The following is an 18754-nucleotide window of genomic DNA, read 5'->3' on the forward strand; positions in this document are numbered from 1 at the left end:
GGGAAATAATCTCACCACACTGCAGTTTTTCAGGCATAAAACTCAGATAAGATTTCAGTACACACAGGGGTATTTTGAGCTGAATCTCTTTGCTGTTGGTCGTAAGACATGTCCTTACTGCAGTAATATAGGCCAGGAAATTGTGCAGTATGTAGTAATGGAGCCCTGGCTGGCAGCAGGGAGAGCCTCTGGTATCCAGGGCTTTGTGAAGACTCTGCATCCCATTCACGCCCTTGTGCTTGTACCTTCCAACTACTGCAGGGTACTACAGCAAAAGCTACAGTGGAGCCACCATTTTTTAGTGTGTTCTGAATTTTTCTAAGGTGAACTAGCTTTTTCTTGCCTTTAATCACAACGAAAAATTTCAGGAATTGAAATACCTCAGAGTCACTCTGATTACAGGCTGCATGGGGTGGGGCGGGGTGGGATGTTACAATCAGAACTGCTTATTCTTGGTGAAAATGGGCTAACTTGGTGGGTCAGCTGTGCATCTTCTGAAGTGTGCTGACTTTCCAAGGGGCTCAGGGGGATGAGCCAGCTCTGTGCGTGCCAGCTGCCAACTCGTTGCTGCCTCCTCTCCTCGCAGACTACTACGCGGTGGTGACGGTGCCGGCGGGCGCGCGCAGCATCCAGCTGCAGGAGCTGCACGTCTCCCCCAGCTACCTGGCCGTGCGCAGCCTGGCCAGCAGGTACTACCTGACAGGAGACTGGACCATCGACTGGCCTGGGAAGTTCCCCTTTGCCGGGACGGTTTTTGATTACCAGCGCTCCTTTAACCAGCCCGAGAGTCTCTACGCGGCAGGACCCACTAATGAGACGCTGGTCTTTGAAGTAAGCCTGGCTTCTGTTTGTTCCTGCCCTGATGTCCATTACAGAATTGGTGACGACAGCTTCAGCTCTGCACTGGGGCTCTCAGAGAGATTAAAGAATAGTGTTGAGTCATGATAGCATTCAGACTTAATTGTGTGGTCAATCATGCTGGATTGAAAGGCCTTTTGCTGCTTTACCGAGGTATGAGGTTTACTAAACTGTCACAAATTCAGTGAGAAGGAAGGTGCATCAAACACCCTATAGCAGAATTTCTGAGTTGCACGGTGGTGATGGAGATTATGAATGCGTCCCATACATGGTGTGCAGTAAAATCCAATTGTCACAGTGGTCACGAGGCTTGCAGGATGAAGAGAGACATGAAAATGTTGACCTCATGTTCAGAAGGCCTGATTCACTATTTTATGATATATATTACATTATGACTATACTAAAAGAAATAGAAGGAAAAGTTCTCAGAAGGCTAGCTAAGCTAAGAATAGAAAAGAATCAATAACAAAGGTCTGTGTTCCAGCAGAGAGTGAGACCCAGCTCTGCCGTGAGTGGTCAGTAAATCCAAACATCCACAGGAGACCAATCACGGATCCACCTGTTGCATTCCACAGCAGCAGATAGCCATTGTTTGCATTCTGTTCCTGAGGCCACAGCTTCTCAGAAGGGAGAAAAATCCTAAAGAAAGGATTTTTCACAAAAGATGTCTGTGACATCCAATAATGTAAAAATTAAAGCTACCATTATGTCAATGCTCAATGGTTACAGGTTCAAATGATGCTTCTGAAACTGCAGGTGAGTGGAGCCATTTTCACATCCACCTTGGAATGTAGTCAAAATACCACACACAGGTTCCTATAGAATGAATTTCTGTTGGTTCAGTTATTCTATTATATCTGTTTATCTCACAATCAAATTTGTGTCACCTGCTTTGTTTGCCAGATGTCCTGTGTTGAAACTATTGTAAGCAGAAAGGAAACTTGGTAATTACATGGTTAGTTCAAGTTTTACAATTTCGAAATTGGCATTTGCTACTGCTATTCTGAGAAAAACCTCTTTCTGCATTATGTTGCTTAGCTAGATTTTCTTCTAAAATTCATTGGAATATCTGAGGGGCCATTTCTGGCTGAATCATCCAGGGCTTTACTTCCTGTTAGCTCCATTAGTTTGCCCTTTTCAGCTCTTGCAGCTCTTTGGCTTTGTAACTCAGCTGTTGGGTCTGTTTTGGTGAATCCTTCCTTCCCTGTGAGAAGGAAGGATCCCTCCCCAGCAGGGATTCAGTTCCTTCCCACACCTTTCAGCAGCACTCTGGAACATGCAGTGCCACTGGGGAGCAGTGGGAGCTTGGCAGTGGGTGCTGTGCCCATTGGCCATGGCAGCATCCTGCTGTCCTTGCCCCCATCCCATATCCCAGTGCCCCCTGGCCATGGCAGCGTCCTGCTGTCCTTGTCCCCATCCCATATCCCAGCTGTGCTGTGCCCTCTGGCCATGGCAACATCCTGCTGTCCTTGCCCCCATCCCATATCCCAGTGCCCCCTGGCCATGGCAACATCCTGCTGTCCTTGTCCCCATCCCATATCCCAGCTGTGCTGTGCCCCCTGGCCGTAGCAGCGTCCTTGCCCCTTGTCCTTGTCTTTGTCCCTATCCCATAACCCAGGCTCTGGGATCCCCTCCCTTGCCCAGCTTGAGCCTATTAAACCAAGAAAGAGCAAGCACAGACTGGGACATGACGTATACTCTTCAAGGGTTTCTAAAGCTTTCACAAGTGTCCAGAGGAGTGTGTGCTTGGAATACTGAAGAGCTTTGCTGCTCTTCCTGCTGGCTGAGTAATTGACTGAAACATGTCCTTGGGAAATACTGAAGGCCCTGGAGCATGGGCAGGTTAGACCTCTGTAGAGTGAACACAAGTTTTAGAACAGGCAGTTTGACATGGGCTAAGGGTTTGTCTCTCCACAAATTGCCATCATAATTCACAATGGTTTTTGCACCATTTTTCTTCATTGAAGAATTTTCATTTTGGGTGTGTGTGCTCACAGGGATCTTCCTTTAGTCCAATCAGTTTGGTCTCCAAAGCTCCAGACATGCTTCCCTCCCTGCAAACCATCTGCCTTACACCAAAACCACCACACTTACAAATACTATGAAATGTTAAGCTGAACTCCCAGGAATCTTATTTGTCATAACCCAAAGTAGACTTGAGCTCTATTACTATTATTATAGAGCTGAAGTATGAATAATAAATTGCCTGCAGGAAGACTTGGCTGCATATCAGGCACATACTTTGCAGAATAAAGATTAAAGAAAAGAAATTAATGCCAAATAACACTTCTATTTTCATCCTTTCAAATTATGCTAAACAGTTTTATTAAGATGTAACATTTAACTGGAGGCTGTTGCTCCTTTCAGAGCTTATTTAAGCTTCCCTTGTATTTTATTGAAATACCTACACCACTGGTGGCTGGGGATTCTAATGACTAAAAATGTTATGTGTCCCCCAATTACACACATCTATGAACTGGATTTAAAATGTTTTTTTCCTCATTTAATAATTTAGGAAAATTCAGCAAGCTCAATTTTGAAAAAAAAAAAAAAAAAAAAAAACAGAATTTTCTGTTCAGAGATCTGCATTATTTATAACTTACCAGTAACTCTAAGAAGCAAAAATGACAGAAAACAGAAGAAATATGTTTTGAGAAACAAAATTGCTGAATGTGTGCTTGCAGCCATAATACTGAAACAAATCCTGCTTCAGCTCTAAATACCAGAGACTGATAGTAGGCTGAAAAAAGGGAATGTTTAAGCATACTACAGTGTAGCTTTGTTTTCATTTTTATATCACCTACAATTTTCAAAGAAGCACACAAAACTGTTCTGCTGCAATTTTTTATTCAACTAAATTAGTTTTATGTAAGATAAGGTTTTCCAGGGTTTGGACCTCAACTTCTTCCTGTAATCTTTAGATTTTTCTTTTAATTAGGCTGTATTCAAAAGATATTTAATACTTTTTTTTCTAGATTAGGGCTGTTGTTTTTCTTCCAAAACAATCCAGTGTGAGCCCTAGTAAAATGGTGCACTGCAGGTATTGAGGACGTGGATAAATTGTATGTACAATACAGGAGCTTTTATTATTCAGGTGGGCTGAAAATGGAAGGTTTTGCAGCTGTATTTATTGCCATCCACCTATGACTGAATGCCAGATTAACACAGCTCGTGCCCATTTCATTCTGCAGTTAAGATTTTGGTGGAGATTTGTGTGGTGGCTGAAATGGTCCAGGTTTTTGCCTTTGTTCCTGCATGCAGAGCGGGCTGCAGGTATCCAGGAAGCTCAGGCTGTGCACGTTCTCTGAGCAGCATTCCCAGGAGAGGATGGGACCAGACAGGTCTGGCAAGTCTGTGCTCAAGGCAATCACTTCCTTTGAAATGCAGTCATCCTCCAAAATATTTTCTGGAAAGAGACAACTGAAGCATGTCTTGAGAGAGCAGAAGGAGATGCAAATAAGAAAAAACAAATCTTTACATTTCCCATTGCCTTGCACACCACAAGTTCAGCCTTGCAGTTCTATGAGATGTGGTGTATTTATATTTTACTGTACAATGTGTTCCTATGCATCTGCTTTTCTGTCAGGCTTCTCAATAGTTCAGATGAGCACGTTTCATTTCATCAGACATTGCAGTCCTCAACACTATTCAAAAATGGGTGAGAGACCACAAAAAGATATAGAGTGCTCTTCTTATTTACCCTAGAATTTCACCAAACCCTCCCCTCCATATCTTTAGTTCTATAGAATATAGATATGTAATTATGGGAATGAATCATACTAAAAAAGACAAAGAGTAGTGACTCTGTAATTTAACTGGGCTGTGGGAGAAAAAGTACAAACTGTAATGGCCAGATATTTCCTGGAGAGGAGAACATTGTGAGATGAATGTGGAATTAATATGCATGACTAGTATTTCCTGAGCACAACTGCTGGAAGGGTGAATGCATGATGAGGTTTTGGGATTCATCAGGATCCCTTCTGGATTGTTCAGGAATTGATTTCACAGACAGGGGGAAGGGAAAACCCAGAAAATGGATGTCCTTCAGAATTTGTGTATCAATGTCCTTCTGAAGTTAACATTACTGATATTTTCGGTGATTATGGGTTTTCAAAAGCCAGTAAAAGCTGAAATGAAAAATGTTCATGGATTTAGAAGACAGTCGCTGAAATGGCCCAATTTAGATGACATGAAATAATGGTCACTGGTCAGAGGGGTAGAAATATGGTAGAAGCTAATCTAGGATGAGAAATTGATACCAGTTTTTAAAATATAGTTTTTGTAGCATAGTTGTCTCACCTTAAACAGATTTTTAATTTTCAATTTCTTTTTTTTTTTTAATTTTTAATGCAGCTGAAAACCTTCAGCTCATTTATCTGTTATTTAGACCTAGGTAATCCAAGGTCAGTTCCTCCTGTTTAAAGACCTTTTCAATGTTTTTATGCTAACTGAAAGATATTTAACTTGAGGAGAAATAGTCAGTATATTTGTCATTTATTATCTAGCTTTGCAAACAAGGGCTGCCAGTGGGCACCACCAGCTGCTGCAAATCCTTTGGAGAAGGAGAGTTCCCACAGGGCTCTGTCACCTGTGGGGCTCACTGGGGACACCCATTTGGGGGAATATTCTGTCACTCTCCATGACTCACTCAAATGCTGAGAAAGATTCTGAAAGAAAACAAAAACTTTATGTGGGTATGAAAAAGACTGCATGGCCAGGGATTGAGGAACTAATTTAAAAACATGAGAGTTTTGTAATTTTTGTGTTCCATTCTGTCAATAAGCAGATGAAGGAAGAATTGACTGTTTTGAGAAGTGAAATACAATTGGAGAAAGCAAAGTTTTCCAGGATGAGACAGGACGAGAATCCTCCCTGAAGTTTACCTCAAACTTGGTGAAACATTAAATCAAGAAATTGTGACATCTTTGCGAAATAAAGAGAGTTTATTTTAACATCAATAAGTAACAGATGGAAAGGATGCTTTGTAAAGAGGCAGACATCCACAGGAAGAGAAGGTGAATGGAGCTTCAAGGCAGGAATACATCTAATTAAATCCAGTAAATCACTTCCTCTTTATCAATAGGGGAAAACAGGAGAAGGGAAGCCAGGTGGAATGGCTTTGCTGATGATGTAGCTGCCACTGGGAGAAAGCCAAGTTGCAGTTATAAAGAATTACATTTATTATTAGCTACTAGATGATAAATTTGTACTGATTTCCCCTGAAGAGAAAGTAGGCTAAAGGGACCTAAGATGTACTTATAAGATACAGATGTTGACTCAATACAATGGATAAAAGGGTTCTCCTGTAGTGAGGAGAGATTAGCTGGACAGCATCCCTGAAGGTTGTACATTTAGCATGTGAACAGTGAACAAATGGAGCATAATAACAACGGAAGATAAATTTGAAACAGCTGAAGTAGAAATGAGATCATATAGGACCCTTTCAAGGATACTTATTTTCTTTTTTTTTTCATTTTAATGACCTTAGTGGACTTGAAAAACAGTAGTTTGTCATAAGCTTTTAGTTAGGACTGTGTTTAAAGTTATTTTAGAAGTACTGAAGAGATAAAACCCCTTTTGTTTTAAGGTTTGGCTTAAGTACCCAGTGGGTAATTCTTCCTTTACTGCTTTCCAAACAGGTGTTCTCCCACTTTCCTTTGAAGCCTTGGTTCTGCCACTGTCAAGGATCCCATCCAATTAACTGCCCATTGAGGACAACAGACTAGTTTTAAAATTTGTTTTAAACACTTTTCCACCAGAACCATATGCTGCATGCTTAAATATACCAGAATAAATTAATATATTAACCCTGGAATTAACCCTGATTGAACAGAGAAATCAGAATGTGGCTTAGGATATTGGATGTTACAATATTTATTAAGCAGCATGGAGATCCCCAGTGGATGAGAGCTGCAGGTCTCAAGCAGAGCACAGCCAGGCACGTGTTCTCACGGAGACTTCTCTGTCTGCCCTCCCTGCAGGCTGGTACATCTCCCTAAAGAAATTATCCAAGGCCTCCAAAGCCTTGGGATAAATGGGAATGAGCCAGGAAGTGTAGATAATGTTTGCAATGTAGATGCAGCTTGAGGATGCAGATCAAAGACACTGTGGATGCTGCATTCAGAGTTTGGGCTCTTGCCCACTTTGTGAATTGGGCACATGCAGATGAAAATAGTCCTTTTTACCTGGATATTTTTCCTCTGTGCTCAGCTTCTCCCCTAAGTAATCTGTAAATGTCTATTAGTCCTCCATAGAGATAAGAGAGATTTTTTTCAGCATGTTACAAGCCAGGCATTAGTATTCTTTCTATGCATGGAACAAAACATGGTGGAAGGAATAGGAACTTTGCTTGTATCAATTAATCTCTCTTAATCCAGTGTGCTGCAAGTAACTTCACATGCACATCTTACAATAAAAAACTACTGGAAAGCACCAAGTCAATCATAGCAAAGCAATGTTAGTAGACTCTTTAAAAATCTGACCTGCAAAATAGAGTATTATATTGGAAACTTAGGATGGCCACGAGAAAAAAAAAATCTCAAACAAAGGAGCAGATGCACAGCTAATGTAGAGAATTTATTCAAAATTAGCAGCAAAAGGAAAAGGTTCTTTTCTCAGGAGAGTTCAATTGTTTTAACATTTAGTGCCATAAGCTAAAGGCACAGCTCCTTTCCTTCAGAAGGGATCCAGCAGATTCCAGCCACAGAGCTGTGGTTTTCCAGCTCAAGAAGCTGTAAATTTTATAACTCTGCGCCCTGCGGTCAGAGCTGCTGAGTGCTGTGTCTGAAGTCAGGTGGTTGGTGTGTTAAAGGTAGACATTAAACAGTTCTGTTGAGGAACTGGAAATGTTTAAGGAGGTTGTTTGCCAGCTGTAAATTTGGGAGCAAATGCCAGTTGGCTGAAAAGATGCTGGAATGAGTCCAGTTAAGTAGACTAGCGCTGGAGGTCTTTCCAAATTTGTAGGTCTGATAACTTGGCTGAATATGCAGACTTCAGTTATTGGGTTGTTAAGAAGGGGCTTTATAATGAATGTTTGAAAATACGACAGAAAACTTTTTATATGCTTGTTACTTTGGCAAAATTGCAACTTTGCGATAGTATTGCATTCCTGATGAAAACTCAGTCAGACATTATACACCATGTACTACTTTTCAGCTGAGCACCAGGGACATCAAAGCATATGGTTTTTTGTGCCCTGCAATATTTGTGTCTCCAATACTGCTCCATAGTTTGATTTTGCCCTTTTCCTGCATGGCTGGGATGATGCAGGAGGAGAGGCAGGGATGCTGCTCTGCTTGGTAAACATTGTCTCTCGTTGCCTGCTGGGAGGGAAGGGGCTCCAGCTTTGGCTTCTGGCCAGGAAATAGAGAGGAAGTTCCCTTCTCCAGCCTGTTAGGATTGTGGCAACTTCCCAGTGTGCAAGGAGGGGCTGTAGCCCGAGGTATTGAAATGTGTATGGCCCAGCTTGCCTGGTGTGCAGGATTTACCCCCAGGCACCCACCCAGCTGTGAGCTCCCTGCACCATTGCCTGCTCTCTGAAGGGAAGGATTCTCACAGGGCTTGTTCCCACTTGTCCCAGACCATCCCCTTCACTCTGCCAAAGCACCAGCACAGAATTGCTCTAACAGGAGTAAAACTGCCACTCTTACCTTCTCGTCCTCCCCCCTTCCTGCCCTGAACCCTGTGTTCAGAATGCATTCCATCTGTTCCTTGCCTCCAGTGTCACAAAGAGCACTTTCAGAAGACAAATGTTCGGTCTAATACTTCAAGATATTTTTATTAGAAAAGTTTTAAACTTTGCTGCTTTTTGGCCACTGGCACAGCACAGTTTTATGACAGTTGTCAGAGTCAAATGAGATGAGGACTAACCCGTACACGAGGTTTTGTGGTATGGACAAAACCTCCTCCTCTTTGACAAAACTTATTAAAAGGCCAGACAGAATTTCAGCCTCTGCTCTTGAAGGAACACAGAGCACCCACTGAAATGGGAGAAAGTGTTTCTGGCTGCCTAAGATGCCGAGATCTGTGCTAATGCCTTAGACTTGGAGGATGAGTAAATGTAAATTAAAATATTTTGAGGTCTGGTCTGTAAGAAGAAGCAAGGAAGGCATTGTTTTAAATGAAGAAAAGTGTTAGAGGGCTCAGTTCTTACTACAGTTAACACACTGCATTTTTTCTGAAGCACATGTTCTGAAGCTTTATGCTTCAGATATTTGTCTCAATTTGTCTTTGAGTGGAGTGAGCACATTGTTGCAACCTGTTTTATCTGTAATGCCAGTGGACATGGAGTTCAATATTCAAACTCTAAAGCAGCTGTTTTAACAGCTGGACTTTTTGCTGTCAGCAGGCTGATAGATTTGTGAAAATAAAAACGTTACTTTGGCAAAATTGCAGCTTTGCAATAGTATTGTGTTCCTGATGAAAGCTCGGTCGAACATTACACATCCTATAGTATTTTTCAGAGGAGATGTTTCCCTTCATCTGAAGGGGCTGTTAAATCTTATCACATTTACATCAGATAATGATGAATAACCAAGGGAAAAAGAAAAGTCCCCCAAAAAGTGACACAGGGAATGGTTTGAGTGGAGCACAGCAGCTGGGGTGCAGGAGCACACCCTGAGGAAGGAGCCTGGAGTGAAATACAGAGGCTTTGGGAGATGCTCATTAGTGAGCCCCATGTGCTGGGAGCACTGGGCACTGGGCAGGTGTCCTGGGGAGCCACTAAGAGATCCTGAGGTGTGGGGAGCATCTGTGCAGGGCACAGAGGGGTTGCACAGCAGCCTCAGTTCTCATGTTTCCTAATTCCAGAGTATTCCATTTGAATCCTCTTCTTGTAAAACAGTTGTGATATAGACTTGCATCTATAACTCATCCCTAAAGCAGATCTGGTATTCCTATTTCTACCAAGAATTTTCATTCAAAAGAGTGGTCAGTGGTCACTCTCAGATCTATTTCTTCCATAACCTCACTGTTATTCTAAGGTGCTCATGAAATAAGCTTGGATGGCTGAAAAAATTCACATGAAATACTGGATTTACCTGTGCTTGAAGGAGTTTCTAATATGAATCCTCCCAGGGGAAGGCACATACTCTTCCATTCACTTGGAAGTATTTGCCTTTTGCAGCCCTAATTGCTGTTTCCTCAGTTTGGATCATTATTGAGGTTCCCTGGCTGAAATAAAATCTTTGGCTACTAAGAAAAGAAATTATAGCATTCATTTTTTCTTTCTTCTAGAAAAGTAAACACTGTGCAGTCCAGATCCTCCATGTGTTCAACATTATTGAGCTGCAGGTCATGTAAATTTGGTCTGAATTTTCACCGTCATGGGCAATTTCTGTGTTCCAATAGGTACATTTGCAGAATACCTTAAAACCCTTGGCTACACTTCAAAATGTTATTAAATTTCTCAGTCTTAACATAAATGCAAGTTTGTTGCTATTTTATGAAACCAGTCTCTACAGAGATCAGTTCCACTTGTATGGATTGCTTAAGTTCTCAGGTCAGATATTATGTAAACTTCACTGATAAGTTATTAATATTTTGAATGACAATTATTAAACATAGACTTGAATTGTACTTGAAATGCTAATGCTTATCAAAAACTAAATTTAGGAACAGAGGTTAACTGCACCTGCTCTTTATGTTACTGTGACAGGATCCATATCGGTGGAGAGTTAAAAGTCATTAGAGCTCTGTAACTGTAAACTCCCACACTGATTCTGCTAAGTGTGGATATGAATGCGCTTTGCTGCCAAAAGTTTCTAAAATAAATTTTGTTAAGTAGAAATTTCTCCCCAAATTTAGGTATGTGTCAGATGTTCGTGCATCTTGCAGTGATTATAATTCAATCTTGAAATTAATACAGTGAATGAAAACTGCAATATAATTCACCACTAAAATAGTACACCCTTGAGAGCTGGGCTCCCTGAGTTAGATGACAGAGATTGTTAATATAGTCAGTAATCACACTTTCTATAAATTTTCCAACACATTATGCTGAAATAGTGAATAAAATATTCACTATTGGAAAACAGGATTTTTCCAACCCTTTTTTGCTCTGTAGACACCCAAGGACAGGTTCTCTCCTGCACTGAAATTTTATCAGCTTCAATCACCATGAGAAAAATTCCAGCTGAGGGTCTTACAAACAAAATTTATCCCCAGTCTGCATAGAAAGAGCTTTTTTACAAGAAAGTGGGTTGTGTTTGATACCCTTAGCCCCAAGAACTGAGGAAGCCATCTCCAGCCCCACAGATGCTGCTTTGCTCAAGCTTCTGCCAGGAAAGCATCTGAGTCCTGCTTGGTGGGCAAAGGCTTCCTCCTTGCTAGATGTTGCATCCAGGGATAAAATAAAGGGATAAAAGGGAAGGCCTTGTAAACCATGGCTCAGGCCAGCTAAGTAGAAAAGGACTGTGGGAAAGTGACTCAGCTGAACTAGGGGTAGAAAAACAAGTTATATAACCATTATGTGTTCACATCATGGTGTATGGTGGCTGGTTGAATTATGTATGTTATGATTTCAAGCTGTGTAACTGAGAAAGGTCTGGTTTTTGCAATAAAGCAGCTCTTCTTTGTCTGCCTGGGGACTCTGTGTCACCAGGGACCCTCACCCTCAGCCAGAAGGATCAGCCAGGGCTTTGCTCACTGAAGAGAGGAGATGTCTCCCATGCCCAGATGCCAAACCCCTGTGCTGCAGTGCCCCAGGCAGAGTCCAGCCCTGCTCAGAGGGGGATGCTCTGGGGGTGATGTTCCACCTCTGCTGCCCTGACCCAGCCAATTGTCAGGAGGGGATTCTGTTTCTGCACCCTCTCTTTCAGACCTGCAGGTGTTTTTCCAGGCAATGATTTGCTGTTTAGGAATTGCTTTGATGGTCTTTCCTTTGGGTCTCCTGAAAATCCTCTCACAAGCATGCTTTGTGCCTGTATATTTTGTGTGGATCTTGTTTAGTTCATCTTCCTTCAGACTGACAGAATCCTTTCTTTTACCTCCTCCCCACCTTTTTTTTTTTATTTTAAAAATAACCCCCAAATATCCCTCTACAGATCCTGTTACAAGGCAAAAACCCTGGGATTTCTTGGGAATACACATTTGCCAAAAGTAGCATTGAGAACAAGACATCTGCCAGGAAGCACAGCTACTCATGGGTGACAGTGCAGTCTGAGTGCTCAGCGACCTGTGGTGGTGGTAGGTGACTTTCCCATTGCCAAACCTCTTCTTTTTTGTTCTTTTTAAAGCATCTCAAAGCTTTTCAGCTGCCTTTGATTTTGCAAATATATACTGATACATACAGGGGTTTACACTGAACACCTGGTCCTTATTTTTTTTTTATCTGATAACATAGAACACAGAGGAAATAATTTGGTATGGCTTTAGAGTAAAAAATAGTCATGCTAGTGAGTCAGTCTTTTTTGTTTAGGTCAACCCATATGCATATCATATCTTCCTGTTGAAGTAATGTGGAAATTAATTATGCTTTGATTTCCTCTTTTCTTGCACAGACACCTATTTGTTTTTATAAACCCTGCATGTTTTGTCAGTGAAAGTAAATCTGGGATGTAATGAAAGCAAAAAGCTGGCATGTGGGAAGTCTGTAATACCAAAGGATATGACTGGGCACTGAAAGAAATGCTCCTGTATTGGCAAAAAGTTCAAGTGAAATTCAGGAATACCTTGCTGGTGCAGTGTCAGAACTTCACAGCATCTCAGTAAATGGTTTATGGAAGAAAGATCCACCAGGAGCCCTGCAGCTATAAAATATGACAGCTGTATTTTCTTCCCTCTCTTTAAAAGGCTGCAGCATGCATATAAAAATGATGAAAACAGTCTTGTTTCCAAATTTGATTCACTGTGCCCAATGAACCATGTGTGAGGTGAATGATAGATCTCAGTTAAAAGATAAATCTATAAAATCACTTAAGGCATTTCTGTAATTGTCCTGCTGCTGACACTTGATTGAGTCTAAGGTACAGGTACCTGCAGAACTCTGGAGTCTGTAGAGATTCACTGTAAAAAGGATGTTTATTTATTACATACTGAATGTTTATTTGTAGTTTTTAAGTGAGTGAGAAGGGCTTTAAGCAAGCACAGCTAGTGTCTGCAGGGAATTACAACTTGAATAATTACTAATTTTTGCTGGGGGAACAATCTTCAAATCTTTTGTTCATAGCTAAAATGTTTTATCTGACTTCAGTAGTATCTGTGCTACAGAGAGGGAAATCAATGCTAGAAACATGTTGTCACATAAACCCATATTTTATTTAGTTCAAGTCAGTGGATTTGTAGCAAGGATGAGTTTAGACTTGTTTAGTTAAAATTGTTCCCTACTACTTTTTTCTTTGACATTTCAAATACAGGTTTGTTATAGTGTTTTCTTTTCTGACACTTGCACAGGACACATTACAGCAAAAGCAATTTGTTTGGAAGATCATCGTGCTCGAGTCAACGCCTCCTTCTGTGGCCCAAGGACAAAGCCTTTGACTGAAACCAAGCTGTGCAACACAAACCCCTGCCCAGCCTAGTGAGTTCTCTGGGGTTTGTGCCTGCTGGCTGTGCCGTGGAGGGAATTCCCCTTCCACCAGGGGAATTGTTTGCCTGCTGGATGGGGAATTGTTTGCCTGGTGCTCTGGGAACCAGGAATTGTTGAGGATGTTCTGCCCAAGTGGGGTTTTGGGTCTGGTGCCTAAAGCAAAGGCTCCTGAGGGCTCTGTCCCTGTGCTGGGGTGACAAGGGCACATCCAGCTTTCTCAGGGCTCCTTCTGCCACCTTTCCTCATCTTGAATCACTAAGCCCATTTCCTGAGAAAAGTGCTACTCCCTGTGTGGAAGCTCGGCCCCGTGACTCGCATTCCACATATTAGATTAGGTTAAAAGAGTCTTGTGCAGTGTAATTAGTGATTTTTTGGACAAAATGTTCCACAGAGTATTGTCATGCCACAAAGAGGACTATCTGAACCACATGAGCTGTCAGCAAAGCTTCTGGTGCCCACAAAAATATATATGAAGGCATTGCCTTTGTGAACAATCTTATTTTCTAAAAGAGGTAAGAAAGGCGAGATGCAAAGGGAGACATTGACATATAGATAAGCACTTAGAACCCAGCTGGTCTAAGTCAATTTAAAAAGCAAGGGAGTTAACACTGATTTATAGTAGTTGATGTAGGGGTCCTTTGGAAAAAAAAAAAAGTTCTGTGCTTACATAATTAAACACAGTGTTGTGTGGCTTAGGATAAAAATGGATAGATTAAAGGACACTGTGGCCATCTTTCTTCCACTGGTTATTTCACTTTTGGATTCCTGAGTTTGCAACCTCAACATTATTTTAATTTTATATTAAAGATCAGAAGAGCTGCATTATGTTGGATTTGCTATTTCAGCCTCCAAAACAAGAGATTTTCTAAAGGAATATGTTGACAAAATTAAGAGTGTTTCAGTCTCAGTGGGAAGTGAATACACTTGAAGGTGCATTGAAGCAGAAGAAATGGAAGAAGGGTCCAGACCTGGCATCATCTGCTGGTTTTGCTCTAGGGTGATAAAAGCAACAGTAAAAGCAGTTGGCTAAGCCTGCTCCCATAAAATATCCCATTTAATGATGTTTAATAGGAAGCATTCCTCATCCCTCCCAGTCTAGGAGAGCATGGTGGGTCAAAGCAAAAAGATGCATATGTTCTGTAGAGGCTTTCGTTTTACTTAAAAATCCATACTTTGCAATATGTTGAACATACTGAAAAATAGTTCAGTAATAGTTTGGAATTTCCTGCAAATTTAAAGAGTACAGCAGAGTACACCAAACCCAAATGCCAAATTACACACTATGACCACAAAAGGATAGAGATAAGGTTTAAATAATGATACCTTGTGACATGAGAGCCCCATGTTACTGCTTCAGCATTTTCTTTAGACTGCATTTAGCCACATGATTTTCTCAATACCAATTTTAAGTAATCTTTGTAGCCAAACACAATGTTTTCATGTGCAACTTATCTTCTGCCAGGACTATTTTTATCCAATGAACAGAGAATTGTATTGTCTGTGATGTCTGCAGGACTCTGTCTAAGCTCCTTCTGCTTACCTTTGTTTTGATGTGGCATCATTATACTATAAAGCTCCACCCAAATCAGATTCACTTATATTGACCACACACAAAATTTCTATTTCTGATAAAGATCCTGATGTCTTTTGAACATCCTCTGATATATATTTACCATGAAAATGCTGAATTTTCATTTTGACACACAGTGCAATGTTTTTGTACTGAAATCACAGCTCTTCTATGATTTACTACTTTAAAACAAAATTAATGAGTTGAACTATAAAATGAGTACAAAAAAAAAAAACATGTAAAAGCCCCAAGTACCTCTAGGGAAAAATAGTTCAACTCACTAATTAATTATTCTTAAAATCCTTAGGATAGATTAATGCACGGAGAATCTACATGTAGGACCATGCCTTAAATGAACAGGTTGCCATTCAGCTGAGTGAAACTGTGCCAGGATATCTCTGCTGAGGAATCTGCCCAGAAACTCACAGCATGTATAATTTCCCATAAACCCAAAACTGCCAACAGAAAAAAAAAAATAGGATTAATAGGATTAATAAATGCCATGGAGGAAACAAAAGAATGCTTAACAGCCAGCAAATAAAGCAAACCCAAATACACCCGGCAGAAGAGGCAGGGGAAGGAGGTGACAGATGAGATACAAGTGTGTCAGTTTGGGGACATAAAAGAAGCTCCAGACTTGTGAAGGTCAGTGAGGAATAATTGCTGCATAAGAACAAAGGCTGATTAGTCTGAGTGGGCGCAAACTACTGTCCCACACAGAAAGGCACCAGCACTGCACACTGCTGTTGTTGGATTTCAGAGCTGCCAAATCTGGTCATAATAATTTAGTTATTTGAACTAATGAAAGATACTCTTGGATCACAGCCCAGACAATCTTGGAAAATGGAAGTTTACTAGAGGACATTAAAGTAGGTCCCCTCTTCTCTGTGAAGAGGGGAACTTTCTGGGCAGTTATGGTGAATAAACTCTTCAAATGAACACTTTTGGTCACTCCACCAATGGCCATTGTCAGGAACATCAAGGCAAATACTTAGAAGTTGTAAAATGGATTTAAACTCTTTTCTCAGAAGTTTGTAGTTCAACGGCCCAAATATTTATAAATCAGACAAAAAGGAAACTTTTGACATGTTCTGGAATTACATAACGACTGACTTTTCACATTAATACTTCATTGTCCTTAAATTAGTGCCTTTTACATTTCTCACTACTTTTGGCAGTTTCTGAAGTTGCTAGATACTGAGAGCTGGGATTTTTTATATTCCCAAAGACATTTCTCAAAAAATAGGCTTTTTATAAATTCTCTATAATTAAAATTAGCTTTGTTTTCAAGCAGCTGTGAATAGACAGGCAAATGGGACCCTGTGCATCTTTCACACAGGATGAAGAAAGCTTTCTTGTCACTAAAGCTTTATGTAAGCAGCTATTCCAGTGGTCACAGGATTGATGCTGTGAGAAACTGTGGAAGCAGGATTGGCCAAGTGGTCAGATGTGAGACAAGAACCTTTTCCATGACATAAATTACTAAAAATTCGTCAAACTGTTTAAAAATCTTCAGTTTAATTTCAGTGCTGGGTCTTTAAATAAGAGTTCTCAGTGAGTAATCATTTAGTCATTCATAATTTCTTCTGCTTTTTCACTTCTGTTTTCCTATCTGGCTGTGATTATGGTCTTACAATGGAAGCCTTCAAGACAAAGACACTTGGTTGCATATTTGCAAAGTGTCCCACAATGCCTGGGGACCCTCAGAGCTTCAAGAATAGAAATAGTGAGCAGCTCCTGGCATTTCAAAACTGAACTTAGCCCAAGCAGTTGGCAATAACTCCTCAGACTTTGTGTCACTTGAAGGACATGGCGTGTGAACTGCAGTGTCCCCGTGCCTGAGCACACATTGCCCAACAGCTTGTGCTGGTTAAATTGCCTCTGTTTTATTTAGATTCTGCATCAACTGTCTGCCGGATTTATTAGTCTAAGGATTTGTAAATCATTGAGTTCGAGAATCATAAAGTCACAGCGTGTGTTGGGTCAGAAGGGACCTTAAAGCCCATCCAGTGCCACCCCTGCCATGGCAGGGACACCTTCCCCTGTCCCAGGCTGCTCCAGCCCCAGTGTCCAGCCTGGCCTCGGGCACTGCCAGGGATCCAGGGGCAGCCCCAGCTGCTCTGGGCACCCTGTGCCAGGGCCTGCCCACCCTGCCAGGGAACAATTCCTTTCCTTATATCCAATCTAAACCTGCCCTCCTTCAGCTTAAAGCCATTTCCCCTTTCCCTTGTGCATTCCCTTGTGAAAAGTGCCTCTCCAGCTCTCTTCCAGGCTTCCCTCAGGTACAGGAGGGATGCACTTAGGTCACCCTGGAGCCTCTGTTTTTCCAGGCAGAACAGCCCCAGCTCTCTCAGCCTTTCAGAGCCTTTTCATTTCCTCAGGATATCAGGGACAGCACTGCTGCTTTTAGCAAGCAAGTTCTTTTGGATGAATACCTGTAGGGCCAGTAGATTTCGACAGAAATGCCAACATTTGTCCCCCTGTGTGAGTGGACTGTATCTCAGCACAAACACAGTCGTACATACTCAATTCTATTTTATCTAATTCTATCTTATCTAATTCTATCTTCTAAGTACTCCACCTGCCTCAATAGCAGCATCTCTTTCATTCCCTGTGGAACTCAGGATTCCAGATCAGATTCATAGGCAAGCTCATTCTAGTGGGTAAAAGCTATAAATAAACAATACTTGTTTTTCTAGTTGAGTGACTTGTATTTCATCCCTAGCAGAAAGTTCCATGCTTTGAAAATAGATCATGTAACTGCAGCTTTTTGATTGCTTGAACAGATACCAGTACACCAGGAGATAGGCTGAGCAGGATCCCTGGATAATTCACATTTGATAGGTGGCTGTTTTCATTTATTTTCTACAGCTAATTGCACTCCTGTGTTTCTAACACATGTTTCCTCCTTTAAGCTGGTCAGCAGGTGAATGGAGCACATGCAGCAAGTCTTGTGGAGGGGGACAGCAAAGTCGCCTCATTCAGTGTGTCCAGAAAAGGGCTTTCCAAAGAGAGGAGGTGGTGGCCCATTCCCTGTGTCCTGTCAGCACCCCAGCACAGGTGCAAGTGTGCAGTGCTCAGGACTGCCCACCCGAATGGAGCCCTGGCCCATGGTCTCAGGTAATTCGGAGAAAAACTTACATTTTTGTCTGCTGGTATGATGAAAATACTGCAAAAAATTCTCTCCCAAAACAACAGAGCAAATTTTGTGGAGATCAGTGCTTTGCATGTGGTTTTTTTACTTGAAGATAATATGTAAACCATGTTTGTATAAACATGTAAACTAAATGTGCATTGTAACCAGCCTTCAGAGGAGCTGGCACATGAGGGCTTGCCAGAAGTGGGCACGTGGTGTTCTTTTAGGTACATACAAACAGATGGAAAATTCTTTCTGGGTTCATAGTTTAAGGCTCTGTGACCATCTATGAGATTACTTCCCAAGCAGTATTGCCTTCTCTTAGAGATGGCAGGCAGTCAAGGAATGAAGAAATATTTGGGGTTAAAGTTGCATATTAATGCACATGTGTATATGGATTGTGGATTGATAAATTTGTGAATTATACATTGATTAGTCACTTTTGTTCCTATGCTTTTGTTAAGAGTAGCTCTCCTGCAAGCAGAGCTGCTCAGCTATTGCCATGAGGGCAAATTCCTTTGTGCATACCCTGCTTCACACACCTGACACCGAAACACCTGAGCTAAAAACACACAAAACTCAGCTCTGCTCCATCTTTCACTGCTGTTGATGCTGTTCATGTAAGGATAAATGAAATTATCCCTCAAATAAATCACACATCTGG

General features: G+C 41.3%; 1 protein-coding gene across 2 annotated transcripts in view; it reads left to right on the top strand.

Annotated features, from left to right (window-relative positions):
• Positions 1 to 18754, top strand: part of ADAMTS18 (ADAM metallopeptidase with thrombospondin type 1 motif 18) — a 77348-nt gene that overhangs the window by 51222 nt on the left and 7372 nt on the right. For both annotated transcript variants that reach the window (XM_059481477.1, XM_059481476.1), the window contains exons 16-19: positions 587 to 831; positions 11901 to 12042; positions 13249 to 13375; positions 17870 to 18074. In XM_059481477.1, coding sequence (XP_059337460.1) covers positions 587 to 831; positions 11901 to 12042; positions 13249 to 13375; positions 17870 to 18074 — 719 coding nt within the window. The remainder of the gene's footprint in view (positions 1 to 586; positions 832 to 11900; positions 12043 to 13248; positions 13376 to 17869; positions 18075 to 18754) is intronic.

This window comes from Ammospiza nelsoni, chromosome 13, assembly GCF_027579445.1.
Source record: "Ammospiza nelsoni isolate bAmmNel1 chromosome 13, bAmmNel1.pri, whole genome shotgun sequence".
In the NCBI taxonomy this organism is placed as follows: domain Eukaryota; kingdom Metazoa; phylum Chordata; class Aves; order Passeriformes; family Passerellidae; genus Ammospiza; species Ammospiza nelsoni.